The sequence below is a fragment of the Aphelocoma coerulescens genome, chromosome 5, assembly GCF_041296385.1.
Source record: "Aphelocoma coerulescens isolate FSJ_1873_10779 chromosome 5, UR_Acoe_1.0, whole genome shotgun sequence".
Lineage (NCBI taxonomy): Eukaryota > Metazoa > Chordata > Aves > Passeriformes > Corvidae > Aphelocoma > Aphelocoma coerulescens.
In genome coordinates, this window is record NC_091019.1 from 52,669,395 (window position 1) to 52,685,960 (window position 16,566).

Sequence of the window (16,566 nt, forward strand, 5' to 3'; positions counted from 1 at the left end):
GAAATGGGAAATGGCTATCTTGATCTTGAAGTAAAAAGACTGTCTTTACGTTTCACATTCAGACTCAAAATAAAAAATCCCAAAAAGAATTCTACCCAGAAACCATACAAAATGCAATATGTGTTGTAAGGCCTCTAAGGAAGAAGAAACATTTATCTTCTAGGAGGTTGTAATGTTGATACTGGGGTAATATTTGAAGGGAAAAATGTGTTCCTTTGAGGCACTTCTTACATTCTTGAAACTTTTCTTGAAATTCAAGGGAGAAAAGCTCAATGTTAACTCATAATAATTAATATATAAACTCATAGAAACTGATTATATTAGGAAGAAAGACCTTATTGTGTCATTATAATGTGTCTGTTTTGGTTCAGGAACAGAAAGGGATATCTGTGAGTTAGACATTCTCCTTTCTCTCTTTGACAGATGTTCAGCAAGGAAACAGAAATAAGAGACTTCAGTTGACCAAACCTATCCTGGTGAACAAGGTTACTATGAATAGTAAACAAGGTTACTATGAATACAAAACTACTGTGCAGCTAAATCTGGGGTTTTGGCTCTTACTTTAATTACATTATGTGTAATGGTACAAGTTCAAATATATACTAAAATGAGATTAGTTTCTTCTTTTTTTAATCTATAGACCATGTAGATTTTATTCAGATGTGCTCTAAAATGACCATGGGCACATATATCTTAAGTAGAGGATGAAAATGAGAAAGTGGTTTTGAAAATTAGATTTTACTAGGAAAGGACTATAATGTCAATTGCAAGGAGATATTCAGCCTACGATATTATTAGGGCTTCCAACTTCTTGAAAATTGTCATTATTATGGAGTTAAATTTTCACATTAATTTTATTCTCTTATTTTCAGCAAAGTTATAGAAGCCTAAAAATAAAGTTTCTTCTCTTAAAGAAGTCTCCTAAAGTCTCTTCTCTTAATTTACTTTGTATTTTCTGCAGATTTACTCCCTTATAATATATAGATTCAAGACTGTACTAATAATTATACTGCTCACAATTCTCCATATTTGTTCAACTGAGGCTCTTAAAGGAAGTTACTTTAACAAAATGACAGATCTTTCCATGGGACTGAGTCTGTTTATAATATACTTGCTACAATAAATGTCAAATAGATGTTCAGACACTCCTATTACATAATTTATGTTTAAAGAAGTATAATTGAAATGTAAGCATACCTCACATGACATGAAAAGAAAGTTACTGCTTTACACCAGTGTAAAGAAAGGGTTGTACTTTTACAGAAGATAGTAGATTGTATTTTATCAAAGGAGTATTCACTTTAAAATAAAATGAAAACTAGTCATAAAATGACACATCAATATTCATGATTTCAAGACATTTTTCTAATTTCTAGATTTTTCCCCTTTTTTTACTAAAAGCCTAAAATTATTCAATAAAAGAAAAAACTAAAAAAAAAACCCCAAAAACCCTTATAAAAGTGTTAGTATTGATTAGCAAGAGCAGTACCTAGAAAGCAGTGTAATCGATTTTTATGGTGTCTACCCATCTGCATAGGAAAGATTGCCATGTAAAAATCTCCACAATATACTAAAGGTGTTTCTCGAAGGAAGTTTTATGGGCCACACACCTTAATGTTACTGACAAATATTTATCTGGATTTCTAGTTTGCCTTGGCACCAGTAGATTGTACAGGAGAACAGAAATCTTGGAGAGGGAATTGAATCATTCTGAATCAGGCTAAATCCTGTCAGATACTGAGCTTTTATACAAGTAGGAAATTTAGTCTAGGATTTATGAATCCCAATCACAGAATAGTTTAGGTGGTTGGGGACCCCGGAAGTCATTTGGTCCAATGCCCTGCTTAAAGCAGAACCAACTTCCAAGTCTGATGTCATTTGATGTTAGTGTTGTTGCTCAGGACATTGTCCAGATGAGTTATGAATGTCTCCAAAGATTCCCACAACCTCTGGACACCTTTTTTCAAGTTTGAGTGTTTGTGAATTTCGTTTTCCTAATACCCATTTAGTTACTGAATACTTAATTCATTTTTTTTTTAATCTTGCTATTCTAGTCCCTCACTCATTGAAGTTGCTAAATTTTTACTTCTGTCTTCAACAAATTCAGATTTAGACTAACATAGAACATAGAATCTTGCACTGAAAACAGTATTGCTTAAGGAGTGTTGAGTTAACAATGTTATTCCCTGCAGCCATTCATCAGAACTTCTGTTTACACTGAGCACAGACTTCAGTGGTGGATTCAACAATGGCTATTTAACAAATCATTTCTGCTGAAGTAGTACACTTAGCCACAGTGTGAAAGAAAAGCCTCTTCACAAACAGAGCCTCAGTTAGAGTTTGGGTAAACGTTGTACCTCAGTCTTCTTTCCAGTACTGTATTCTGCTCCTGTAGTCATGTTTTGTAGGCTAGTGTGAATGAAGGAGAGCAAGATGCAGATCTATCTTTTCTTTTTCAAAATCCTTTGTGGTAATGCTGTCTTGCAGTACATTCAGTGACTAATCTTCGTTCTTCATGCTGTAGAAGGAGCTGTAGTCCTTCCATCCATTTCCAGATACAAATGTTTCTAATTGAGTACCCAGGGACTTTTAAAATTTTCTTTGTTCTTATCCTGTAGAACGTGTCTTTAAAAATGCTTTAAAAATTAATGTAAGAAATCTTGTCTTCCTTGAGCTTCATGAAATTTTGCAAAATTGGCAACACCTACCCTGAACATAATCATAGTATAGTTGTGGGAAGGGACCTCTGGAGATCAACTAGTCCACCTCCCTGCTCAAAGTAGTGTCAATTAGAGCAATATATTCAATCTTGTCCTGAACTCAGGATTTTGAATCCTACAGATGGAGGCTGCACCGCTTGTGTGGGCAACTCATTCCAATATTTGAACATTCTGATAGAGAAAAATTTGTGGGTTTTTTTTAAGATTTATGTTGCATTTCCTGTGTATTGAATTTGTTCCCATTGCTTTGCATCCTGTCACTGGGCACTGCTGGGAAGAATCTGCCTCTGTCTTCTTTACTGTCTCACATCAGAGTTTATACATGTCAGATAAGGCCCCCAAGCTTTCTCTTCTCAAGATTAAAAATCCCTGTTGTCTAAGCATCTGCTCAGATATTGCAATGAACTTGCTGCCGCCTGTCTGTGAGATTCTTGTGTTGAATAGAGAAGAATAATCACCTCCCTTGAGCTGCTGGAGATGCTCTTGAGTGCAGCCCAGGATGCCGTCAGCTGCCTTTCCTGCAAGAATGCATTGTTGGCTCCTGGTCAGCTTTGTGTCCACTGGGACCTCCAGGTTCTTTCCTGTCAAGCTATTTCTCAGTTGTCTGGCCCCCAGCCTCTGCTTTGTGCATGGGGCTGTTCTGCCACAGCTACGGAACTTGCATTTTTCCTGCTGCTGAACTTTGTAAGATCCCTGTTGGTTTGTTTCTCCAACTTGTTGAGTCACCAGAGACTCCTGGTCTGTCAATCCCTCCTCCTGGTTTTGTGTCATCTGCATACTGAGAGTCTGCCTTGTCCCCTCACCCAGACCATTAATGAAAACTTTAAACTGTTGCCCCCAGTAAGGTAAACCATGAGGTAAGCCACCTGTGGCTGGCTTCTTTGCCACTAATCACAACCCTTTAGGCTCAATAGTTTGCTCAGTTTTCAGTCCACATCACTTTCCCTTTGTCCAGCTTGCACTTCATCAGTTTGTCTATGGGGATATGATGGGAGACAATGTCAACAACCTTGCTAAAATAAGTTAAACAACTTCTACCATCTCAGCCAGTCATCGTGTTGTCAAGTTGGCTGGTCAGAATTGATTTCCCCTTGTGCTGGTTTGGTCAAATTTAGAAATATATCCTCTGAGAGAAGGCACAACCACCCCTCCCCCACCAGGTTTGGGAAAAAAAAAATTTCCTCAAAGGAAAGTGAAAGAGATAAAAACTTTGTTTACCAAACACACAGGAAAAGGATAATAATGCTAAATAATAAAATCCCTTGCCTTGCTGAGGGAAACCTGGGAAAATTTCAGAGTCCTTCCGTAGATCTCTCTCCCCCTCCTTGGAGCTGGGACGGGGTGGTGGGCCCACCTCCAGGGCCAAGGCCTTGGTGGAAAGTCCTCGCAATGTATTCTGCTGTTGAAACCATCCAGCAGAGAGAAAAGGAAAGAAAAACAAAGTCCCAGGAAAACAAAAGTTCAACTCTCCGAAGGAAAAAAAAGCTGAGGGAAAAATAACCTGCCAAAAAGCTGGCTGGAAAGAAAAGCAAGCCGGGTGCTTCCCTTCCCTCCCCTCCCCTCCCACTCTCTTCCTGCAACTGAAAAAAAAGTCTCTATCTCTATGTGACCTTGAACAAGCTGCAAACTGCTTTGAAAAAGTTCTGCTCAGTTTTTCCTTCCCTCTCTCAGGCTCAGTTTAAAGGCATATAAAGGTACAAAAATTAATTTCTGGGCATAGGGCAGCAATATGGGTTACACATCATAAAGTCACCCCAAGACACCCCTGCACAAATCCAGGCTGACTATTCCCAAGCACTTTTCTGTATGTTTGTATATGTTTTCTAGGAGGATTTGCTTCAGTCTCAAGGCATCCCAAATATTATGTGGACTTCATTTTATGATGGTAGAAGAAACAAGTAAAACCAAATGCAGGGGCTAGAGGGAGAGGCTTAGTGCTGTCCTTGTGCTTGAGAAGTGTTTGAAAAGTGCTTTGCAATGGGTGTTGCAGTTAGTAGTTAGTAGTACCAGGTCTGGTACTACTGGCCGGCAGCAAGCAGCTGCTGTTGCAGAGGAAGGAAATATTAGGACAGGAGTGTTGGGGCATGAGAGCTTCCCTCCCTGCATGAGGATTCCCAGCCTTGTAAAGTCACTGGGATCTCCTGTAGGATGAACTCCGAGGATGAGTCCTGAAGTCTTGTATTGAAATGGTATGTGGATTTAGCTAGCACAAAAGAGGTTGAGTTAAATTGCTTCTAAGTATAGGGCTCTGTTGTGTTCTTCTATACTTAGCACTGTTAATAGAGGAATAGCGCCTTCATAATACTGAGCTTACTGTGAGTCTGAAGAAAAGATTTAGCATTTATTTTAATTTGTTTATTGGTACAAAAATGTGTACATCTGAGCACTTAGCAATAATTCGCAGTAATTTTGAAGTCTCCAGTATTTAAAGAAAATCTATGGTGCAGCTCTTTTGGTAGAAATAAAAGAAAAATCTTCTGCAGTTGGAAAATTACAGACTGTGTAGGTGTTGAAATGCCTCTTGCTTCACATTCTTAATTGGCAGTAAGCCAGTTACTAAGAATTTCTGGTTTAAAGGGAAATGCTTCCCTTTTCTTTACATTTTGATGGATAAAGGTAGCATTTTGTTTGCATTTTTTATCAGTTGGGGTTTCTTCCATCTGATACAAAATGACTAAAATTTCAATTAAATAGCTTCTCCAAGGTACCTTGGCTTTTTGCATTACTACTGGATAACACAAAGATATGCATGCCTTGCCAAAGGAAAAGGATGTGTTGATGTTTAGTTTTAATTTTGGCATCCAGACCCTCTTGCTTTTTGATTCTATTCTAGGAGTTTATCCATTTGAGTAATTTTTGTTTTCACCTCATACTTTTTTTCATTGCTGCCTACCATTTCCTTCCCATACTGCTTTTTTTTTTTCATTTCCTTTTTCAATTGTGGGATACCTTTGAGAGAGACAGAATGAGGAGAAAGGTAAGAGATCTGTAATTTAACCAAGTTTTTGCATCCTTTCTTGATCATGTTTGTGTGCCTATGACTGTACATCTGACTGCTTTCCCTACAAAAAGGAAATAATGGTAGATTTCTGTTAAAATGTTGTACATTGCATGTAGTTTTCATGTATGTCTTCTATTTGCCCCCTTCCTATGGTTTATCCCTTGTATTGCTTTAATACAAAAGATTCCATGAAACCACTGCCTTGATCATCTGGTTTGAAAAGATCTTTCGCAAGTTTCATACTTTTATGCAAAGCTACACTAAAAATTAAAGCATCCCATGTAGGAAATTATATATAATAGCTTGAGAGGTTGATCTTTTTAAATGTTGTCTTCTGCCACATATTATAGAAAAACTTAATGCCTCTCTTTACTTACATGAAAAACCTGAGTAGTGTAGGTTTATTCTTGTTGGTTTTGTTTTGTTCTTTTAATGCAATCCGTGAGGTTGTAATCATCATAGTGAATAATGTATTGTATGTTTATGTTTTTGTAAGTTCTGGTCAGGATATCCAAGGAACAAGTGTGGTGGCAAATCTTCCAGTCCTGATGCGACAGAATCCTGCAGAAACACTTCGTCGGGTTTTACCAAAAATCAGAGTAAGTTTTGTGTATTGATGTTGGAATGTATCTTTTTCTGCCAGTTTAAGTATTTTAACAAAGGAAAAAAAAATCCCACTTTTATTGCAAACTCAGTCTCCAGGAGGTGTATGTCCAGTAGGCTTCCACATTAATTCACTCAATTTACAAAATATTAAAGATATTATGTATTTTTTTAAATTGTTACAACAGGGAAAAATAAAAAAGCAGAATTAATACTACTTATATGTTGTAAAGATTTGCCAGTGTTTTGACAGCTTTTTGAGACCTCTCTTTGAGGACCATCCAGTCATAATGGTTCATTCTGATGTTCTCAATCTCCTTCCATCCAAACATTAAGATTTTCATAGTGCTGTCCAGAAGAGTATAGTTTGCTTTTAGCTGTGTCAGTCACTTCTAGTTGTGATAGATGCATACTGACCATGGAATGTTACACAGTAATTTTATATAGAGATATGTTTGTATAAAGCAGATTTGTGTTGTTTAACCTGGAGAAGAGAAGGTTCTGGGTATACCTTATTGTGACTTTTCAATACTTAGAAGGGGGCTTATAAGAAAGATGAGGACAAGCTTTTTGGCAGTGCCTTTTGAGATATGACAAGGGGCACTGGGGTTAAACTAAAGAAGGATAGATTCAGACTAGATATAAGGAAGAAATTTTTTAACATGAGGATAGTAAAACACTGGAACAGATTACCCAGAGAAGTTGTGGATGCCCCACCCCTGGAAATGTTCAAGGTCAGACTGGATGTGGTTCTGAGCAACCTGGTCTAGTGGAAGGTGTCCCTGCTCATTGCTGTGGGGGTGGAATAGCTGACATTTAAAGGTCCCTGCCAACCCAAACTATTCTATGATTCTGTGATGGTGGATTGAAGATACATGTCTGTATTTCCACTCTGTCCCAGATATGAACTCTTGCCCACAAGAAATGTACAAGTTCACTTAAGGTGTGGTTTAAGGAGCAGCCTTGGCCAAATAAGAACAAACAAAATCGCAAATGCAAAGCTTAGTAACGCTAAAGATCCACTGGACCCCTGCAGAAGAAGAGGGTTGGAGAGGGCCTTATCAACATATACAAATACCTGACAAAGCAGTGACAGAGACAGGCTCTTTGCAGTGGTACCCAGTGACAGGACTGCAGCTGTTTTTGCAGTGTGCACAAACAGAAACATGGGAGATTTCTTCTGTACATCAGGAATCACTTTTTCACTGTGAGGGTCACTGAGCTGTGCCACAAGTTGCCCAGAGATATTATTGTCTCCCTCTTTGGAGGTGTTCAAAAGTGGTCTGGGCATGTCCTAGCTGTAACTGGTCCTGCTTGAGCAGGGGGATTGGACAAAATGACCTCAAGAAGACCCTTTCAGCCTCAAGCATTCTGTGAATATCAGACATCACCTCTCAACTTCATATTATCTCCTGAAACATCTGTGACTTAAGGAGACTTCTGTTTCTTAAGAGGAGCTGTTCCGATTTTTGTCTGAGTTTTTGGATTCAGCAAATGGTCAAGAAATAGCTCTCCTCAGGACTAAGGACTGCTATAGGCTGACAGATTATTTAGAAAATGTTAAAGTGCTTCTAGTTACATTCTGTGCTCTAAGATGCAGGTCAATAGGCATTTTGCTTAAATATGTATGAGTGTAAAAGTGCTTTGAGAAGAATGACTTGAAGTTGCAAAGTAATTGAAAACTTCAACTTACACCAAGTTGCTACCACGTTATTCTGACATATGTAATGCAGTCTTTCTAAACCTACCTACTGGCTTCAAGAAAAGTTGGTTTTGTTTTTTTAGGCTTACCATACTGAATCCATTTTTGCTTCTGGTTTTCTGCTTTGAGAGCAGAATTCTTCCTGAAATGAAGGAGGAATAAGAAACACTGGGAATTTTCAACCCTTATTTTTCAGGCTGTAGAGAAGTGCTGGTCTTGGCCTGTATTCAATAAAAGGTCTAGTATAGGAATACAGTTTTTGATTCTAGTTCTAAGTTTTTTTATATAGGGATGAAGAAAATATTTGAAAGTGTGATCATTTGCATGAATAGGGCCTAGAGCCTGGAAAGTATTTGTACAGTGGGAGTTGGATCTCAGTGTGGCTTTACTTGGTTATTTTGTAAAAGTATCTTCCTGTATAATATTGAAGACATACAACTGAAAACAGTATATGAAGGAAGAAGCATTAGGAATTGCAGCTAGAAATATTTGAAATGAAGAAGACTACTTTAATAAAAATGCAGTCAATCTTTGAGCAAATTACTGAGAAAAGTAGTGTGGTTTGCATCTTACAGTGTTGTTTAAACCCAAACTGGATGCCTTGCTAAATGGTAAATTAAATGAAACCTAAGTCAGTGGGCTCCAGAGAGAGGTAAAAAAGTAAAATATAACAAGGTCAGTCTAAATCCAAGTATTTCTTTCATGTTTAAGCTTTACAAACTGAAACTTTGTAGAATGTGTATGAATTAAGTTCCTTTCTGTGGCAGTGCTCCTATAAAGCCAATTCTTCAATAGTGTTCTGTTATCTAATATTATTTATCCGTAATAGAAGTAAAGTTCTGTTGCAGCCATATGCACTGCACTTTTGACTGCAAAACAGTATTTGGCATCATTAACTTGACCTATTTTTTTTCTTAACCTTGTTTTTCTTGGAGGAATCATCCTGACCATCCATTAAATGGAAACTTTTATAGTCTGTAAAGGCATAATTGAACTCAACTGCAATTAGAGTCTTGCAAGTGTAATCTGCCACTGCAGGGAAATAAGCTGATTTAAATTACTGCACTTGGTTCTACTTCTTTAGGTTGGGAGTAATCATTTGTGAAATCAAATTGGCACATGAAAGATGAATTGTGTAGTAGTTTCAGAGGGCTGTTTATTTGAAAGTATTGTCACCATATGATTGCATAAGGAAACCAGTGAACTGATTCAGCATACTTGCAGACACCCAAAGCAAAAATAATGTTTTTGTTAGAGCTGAGGGTAAACCAGATGAAGAAAGAAATAAATGCAAGGAATGTTCAGTCTGAATATATTGAAAATTTGTTATTTTATTTGTGAAAAATTTATAAGCCTGGTTACTTCTAGAAGTGTAGAAATGGGTGTATGCAAATTGCTTATCGTTCTGTGGAATCTAATGAAATTAAAATTATATCAAAGACACTATATATTTAGCATAAGTGTTTTAGGTCTGAGATCAGCAAAATCAGTACATCAATACATGTGACATACATAAGTAATTATTGAATTGCCAGTATTTTGGTTATGCTTTTTAAACAAACACAGTATATAATTTAGATGTTAATGTGGGAATGAGATTAGGAATTTAAGTTCTGCAGTTAAAATGAAATTGTGTCCTTGTATGTGTTCTTTTGCATAGAGAACGCCACTCTGGATTTCTGCATGCACCTCCTCATGAACCTTGGAAGTCATTGAAATGCAGATTTAGGGAAAGCTTAGACATTCTTGCCAGCATTTCTCTTTGTGCACAAAATGTCTCTTTTCAAATGACGTTAATAGTATTTTTCCTGCTTTCCATCTGCGGGCTCTGCAACCAAAAGTGATAGAGGGAGATTGCAGGCGTCTATCTGATTGGCTAATAAGACATTTTTCCAAATGCTGTGATTGCAGCAAACTATGCTTATTCTTGTTGTTGTATATACATCAAGCTTTATTCAGTGTTGTCTGATTAGTTCCAAACTCATTTTCATATTTACTTGTTTTTCTAATATATCAGCCTCCTCTTGAAAGCTTTTCTTTTCCACAGCTGATTTTATAGTTTAGGAAAAGGTGGGGTGATTTTCATCCTTCCTTATACCTAACATTAATTTTAAGGTCCGTTCTCATTGTATTCTTGAGCTTCTGTAATCTCCATTATTTCTGTGTCTTTTAGTCTTAAATGAAAATTTCAGTCATATCAATGCAATTACTAAAATGATTTGACTATGTCTGTGCTTGCAGCATTCTTTTAAGAGAATTCTGTTGTTGCAAGACGAAATGTGCATTTAAACTAGAGGCGAATTTTCTTTTTTCCAATTAATGGAATAAACCAGGCTTTCTAAATTTTAAGTTTTGATGCCTGAGTTTAACTTGTAGACATTAGAACAGTTAAGAACATGCTAACGCCCTTAAATTCCATTAAATATGCTTGTCTGAGTAAGGTAGATAGGGAGAGTTTTTTTAGTCTGGAGTGAAAATTTGTGGAGTATCCATGTATAGAAAAATACATTACTTCCTAAATAAATAAATCTATATTAATTAAATTTAAGTTAATCAACTTGGGTTGTATGAAAATGGGAAGAGGAGACCCATAGATTTCCAAATGCAGAGCTGTGTAGTTCTGAGTGTTTACACTCAGTGCAGGCAGGTGCGTAAGCAGTCTAGAAATTTATATTTCAATGTCTCCCGAGGTCCATGAGGAGGCACATCCAGAGAATGTGTTCTCACACATGACTATCCAGAGTTATGTGGATCAGTGGAGGAGACTATTTGGAAACTTTGTTTGTTGGTAAGTAACCCTGTTTGTATTGCGTACAAAGTGAATATGTACAAAAAACTGAATTCATAGAATCATCGAATTATTTAGGTTGGAAAAGACCTTTAAATTCATCAAGTCCAAGTGTTAACCTGGCACTGCTCCATAATTTATTGGTCTGCACTGCTGTGTTAGCATCTACAGTGTGAAGATAGTGCTTTTGATTCTCTTGGGGATGTTTTCTTGAACAAGTATAAGCTAGAATCCCAGAACAGTATGGACAGGTATTCTGATCCCAAAAATATTCAAAATACAAAATTGGTAGGTGTCCTTATTCTTTCTTGGCTGTGGCTGTAATAGCAGTGGAGGAACAGCAACGGAGATAGTCTGTGGAAATAAGAAGAAGGCAATTTCCATGGCTATTGAATGTAAATATTTTGCTGGAAAGCAGCACAGTTCTGTTCCTTTTTTTCATTTGGGGGAGCAAGGACACAGAGAATCCTTTTAGAAAGGAATGTAGCTGTAAACGGAGGTCTTGAGAGAAAAGTTATGGTTCTCCTTGAACTAAGATAAACTAATAATTGTACATTTGCACGTACAAATTGTTTGACATTTGTAGAATGAAAACTTCTTGGTTTTTACCAAGTCAAATAGTAATATCTCAGATATTCTCTACAAACTATTTTCTCAGCAAAATTCTTCTGATATGCAATACTTAGAGTCATAGAATCATTAAAGTTGGAAAAGTCCTAAGATTATCAAGTCCAGTTGTTTACCCAGCACCACCATTTTTGCCATGTCCCTAAGTTCCATATCCACATGCCTTTTGAACGCTTCCAGAAATTCCACCACGTCCCTGGCAGCCTGTTCCAATGCCTGACCACCCGCCCAGTGAAGAAAGCCACTTTCCAGCCACTGCCACCAGCCTGTAGCACTGCATGGGGTTTGTGTGACCCAAGTGTAGGGCCTGGCGCTTGCCTTCGTTGAACCTCGGACCATTGGCCTTGGCCTTGATATTAATTAAGAAATTAAACAGGACTGGCCCCAGCACGGAGCCCTGGGGACACCCGCTTGTGACTGGCTACCAACTGGATGTGATTCCATTCACCAGCACTCTGGACCTGGCCATCCAGCCAGTCTGTAACCCAGTGGAGAGTGCACCTGTCCAATCCATAACCAACCATGCACTTAGCTGCAAAATGAATTTTTTTTCAATCTGATCCAGGCTTATTTTTGTTTTTTGGTAAGTGATCTGAGAAAACACTGTTCCTCTCAAGCACTTTAAAAAATAAACAAAACCACATGTATAAAGTGCTAAATAGAAAATATGGGCTTTAAACTCTTACTGAATTTGGAATCACTTGTAATTTAGTGTAATGCTTTAGTAGTAGAATAATGAACTTTTTATTTTCTCATGAACTGGAGAGACATGTTTAGAAAAGTGAACAAATGGAATGTTCACTTAGTTGATAGATACTTACAGTTACTAATACTTATAATGGATGCTACATCATAGATTGCATCCTGCAAGGTCTGTGCATAAATCTGAAATTTAAAACTTAAATTGCCTTTTTTTAAATGAAAAAAAAAGTAATATTTCATTTCATTTCATTTCATTTCATTTCATTTCATTTCAGTTTATTTCAGCATGTTAACTTTAACTTTTGAATTTATGATTTTAAAGACAACCTAATTAATGACTTTCTTGTGTGTCAGAGCTCAGAACTACTAAATGTTTAGTTATGTAGATAAATATTCTTGTGTATCTTGCTTTATTCTTAAGATTATATTTATGTACTTTTCATTTGCATTCCATGTTAGTCAAAGGATGAAATTTAAATTGCCTTCTGCTATTTTAGTATCTCTCACTGAATGAATGAATGAAATAGTTCTTTTTAATTCATGTGCGTAAACAGCAGAAGTGCAAGTGTTGGCTGCTCTGGTTTTACCTCTCATTTTGTAAAGTGGAAAAATCCACACATATGCATTGATGGAACTTAAAGTCTCAGAAATATTACAGCTAACTTTTTTTTTCTTAGAAGATTCATGCTGTACCATAAGAAAACTTAATGTCTGCAATAAATTGCTGTTAAGAGAAAATAATTTTACAGCAAATTTTACAGTTTACCCAGGTTGTTGCATATTCTAAAAGTGAATGTAAAAATTTGGATCTTTTTTCAGTACATTTCTGCCTCACTTTCTAAATTGTTATAATTTGTAATTATACAGGAGGTTCTGCATGTTGCAGGAGTGGAAATGCAGTTAACAGCTGCTGTTTCTTTTTTGACTGTTCTGCAAGAGGAGTCGGTGTCCATTCATACGTACTCCCACTCCTTCCTACACATCATTCTCCAGAACGTGGAACACAGAGATGCAGGTCAGGGCTGTACAGCTACTCTGATGACTGATGACTCTACATGTTTTGTTTCTTTAGTGACCCTACAATACTGTGTCAACAGTGAGTACAATCACTGTGACTTTGTATCTAGACTGGCATGAATGGAAAGATTTTTGCGTGATGACCACTTTCATACTGACTTTTAAGTGTAATTCTCATTGAAGCAAAAAAACCCTCTGACTTTGTCTGAAGGATTAAATCCCAAAGTTGTTTCTGAGTCTGAGCTTCTCCTGAAGTACCAACTTTTTGTGGCTGAGAGAATGGAGGGAGGTTGACAATTCTTCTGTGTTGACTATTTTTTCTTAATTTCTTTGACACTAATTTTAGAATACAAAGGAAAAAAAAGGCCTGTTGTGAAACTAGAAAGTTTCAGTGAGCATAAGAAAAGAATATCCTTCTAAAAGAGGGAAATTAGCTTTATAAAGCAATCAGAGTAATAATTAATTTTATATAGGAATTGGAAAGGGAAAAGAAATGGGGGTAGACTTTGCTTCTTACCTATCCTATTTCTTACTTTGAAGTCTTGAATATTTAGTGGTTTTCAGATACATAGCTCCTTGAAGACGTGTAAAAAGAGCAAATTTTATAAAACTGATGTATGTTTTGGTTTAGTCATGGTATGTACAATATAACATATCATGTATAACTCATTTCTCTTAAACAGGTGTCAGCAATGCATGGTTAGAAACTCTTCTTGCTGTAATAGAAGCTTTACCAAAAGAAACTGTCAGACATGAGGTAATAATAATCTCTCATGCTAACAAAAAATAATATTAAGATTGTAACATTGTATTTCCCAGCAAGTTTTATTCACCTCAGTCAGATTTGTGGCAGTTCTGTACCTGTGAGAATGGTAATGGTTGTCGAACACCCTGTAAGAGACGAATGTGCAAAAAGGCAAGACAGGAAGTCACCTTAAAAAAAGTAGTGCTCTTCAGCAAATAAAGTCAACACACACACTCCACTGTACCACTTCCACTGCACCCTGTATTCTCAGTAACATGTTTTCCTGCAGTCTGTTTTGGTTTACAGAATAGTATCTCACTTTGTGTCTTCATGAAGAAACTACCTTTTGTTTGTTCCTGGACTAAAATTCCAGTCTGCTATGTCTGCTAAATGGAATTGAATGCTGGAGATCCATTCCTTAGTGTATTTCAGTTATTCTTGATGTACCAAAACCCTAATGCACTGCAAACACTCTTAATTTTTCACTGTGTAGCTCAAGAAGGAAGAAAATCTGTCACTAAGTTATAATGCCAGTCCCTTTTAGTCAGCTAATTTATTCACTTTTAAGTATTCTTATTTTTTTTAAGTTTAAAAGCTTTTCAACAGGCATATTTACCGTGTTTATAATTTAAAACAATATGGAGATTTAAATATGTGATTGTTTGTGTGGTATAAAATTTCTCATCAAAATAAGAGTAAAATCCAGAACTGTTTAAAAAATAAACTTCTAAAGGGTAAAAACTTAGGTTGGATGAAGCACATAGAAATTATTCTAGTCACCTCCAAAATCTAATTGCAATGTAATTTTAAAGATGTCATTTAAAAAAAAGGGACTATTAATGCGCATAGGCGCCATTATTGTTAGTGCTGATTAATTCAGTGAAAAGGTTAATGACATTTGGGACATGTTTTTCTAGATTTTTTTTGAGAAGAGGAATACGTGATTTAATGCTCACAATTTTTCTGCTCATATTTCTTCTTTTTTTTTTTTTTTCCATGTAGATCCTGAATCCACTTGTTTCCAAAGCACAGCTTTCTCAAACACTTCAGTCCCGCTTAGTTAGTTGTAAAATCATGGGAAAAGTAGCTAACAAGTTTGAAGCTCATATGTAAGTAGACTGTAAATATATTTTCATTCCGCAGTGTAAACCAGTATTTCTTTGTTAGTGGACAAAAATTACTACAAGAAAAGTAGACTTTATTGCAAAAATGAAATGCTTTTTTTTACAGATCCCTTTCATTATTTAACTGGCATGTTCAGACTTGCTAATGATCGTCATTTTACAACTTGAGTTTGTTTGTTTGTTCTTTCACAGATTTGAATAGATACCATTTTCATGTCATTCTTCCATATTTATTTATTACTAGAAAATAAGCCACAAAGTGGATTTCTCTGCAACTTACAGACACAAAACACAGCTTCATCTCCTTGGAGTTTCTTGTCACAAACAGAAGAATTCTATTCCCAACTTTTTATTATGTAACCAAATCTAGCATGTAGCATGTTTTTTTCTATCCCTAATTAAAATGTAGATACATCAGGAACTACTGCTGTTCCCTGATATTATCCAGCCCTTAGATTCAGTGTCTGTGAGTCTGGACAGAAGAGAGTGCAATAATGAAAGTACATCTGAGTAACTCATCTGCCCAAAGCAATTGGTGTGGTGCATTCCTTGGTCAGTTTACCCAGGCTTACGATAGTAGGACCACTTCACCAAATGTGTTTCCTATCTGGGCAATTGGCACAACGTGACTTTGAATTACAATAGAAATCCACTGTGGGCTACTAAATGCACAGAAACTGTCTAGCTGAGGAAGTCCACTCTAATAATGATTTTGATTTGCCCCAAAATGCAAGAATTCAGCAGAACACAAAAGAAGAAAACCAGGACAATATGACAAGATATTTAGTAATAAATTTCTTTAGATTTATGGTTTTTTCTTTAATAAAGAAGAACTAGAAGCAGTCAAAAGGAAACTATCCAAGTCTTCATTTGCCATTTAGACTATACTTGTTGGACATTCAAAAGTTAATGAACATGGTAGAGTAGTACTTTTGGAGAATGTTACCAAAGCCTTCTAAATCTTTATATTCCAAGTCTTTAGGACTCTGGCAGAATAGCAGTTGCATTTATTTATTTGATGTTACATTCTCATGAAAATAAGTGACTTTACGGGTTACTTGGAATCTTATATGAACATATAGCAGTGTTAATTAGTAGCCATAATTTTTTATGTTGTGTTTTTTGTTGTGTTTCTTCAAGGTGATTCCTTGCTGTTCAGAAGTAGGAATCCCCTCTTTTCAGTAAACAGATAATAGCACCTTTTCTGCAAAACCACTACATTTTAAGAAGCTAACTGAGAATTTTCTGGGACATCTTGTTCATTTGGTAGAGAGCTCTGAGTGCAGTTCAGAGGCCTGAAAAGAGAGCTGAGTCCCCAGGTTTAGAATGTGGCAGACTGACTAAAATTCAGGACACACTCTCATTCCCCTTTCCTTAGGGCTCTTGTACAGGCCCAGAAGATGTATCTGTCCCCAGGAGTAGGCACTACATAAGCATATCTTCACTTTCTTCTTCAGAATGGCACAGTTTTTCCTCATAAAGTTTATACTATAATTAAAAAATTTGTATTTGATGTTACTCCTGGGTTATTTTATAT

General features: G+C 36.4%; 1 protein-coding gene across 6 annotated transcripts in view; it reads left to right on the top strand.

Moving 5' to 3' along the window:
* The window catches only part of PPP4R4 (protein phosphatase 4 regulatory subunit 4), a 66,561-nt gene that overhangs the window by 17,994 nt on the left and 32,001 nt on the right, over positions 1–16,566 (top strand). For 4 of the 6 annotated variants that reach the window (XM_069018153.1, XM_069018154.1, XM_069018156.1 and 1 more), the window contains exons 3-6: positions 6,218–6,320; positions 13,011–13,158; positions 13,844–13,917; positions 14,908–15,014. In XM_069018153.1, the coding sequence (XP_068874254.1) occupies positions 6,218–6,320; positions 13,011–13,158; positions 13,844–13,917; positions 14,908–15,014 (432 nt within the window). Of the gene's footprint in view, positions 1–6,217; positions 6,321–10,716; positions 10,815–13,010; positions 13,159–13,843; positions 13,918–14,907; positions 15,015–16,566 lie in introns of those variants that run through there. The other 2 variants (XM_069018157.1, XM_069018158.1) reach the window with 2 other exon arrangements.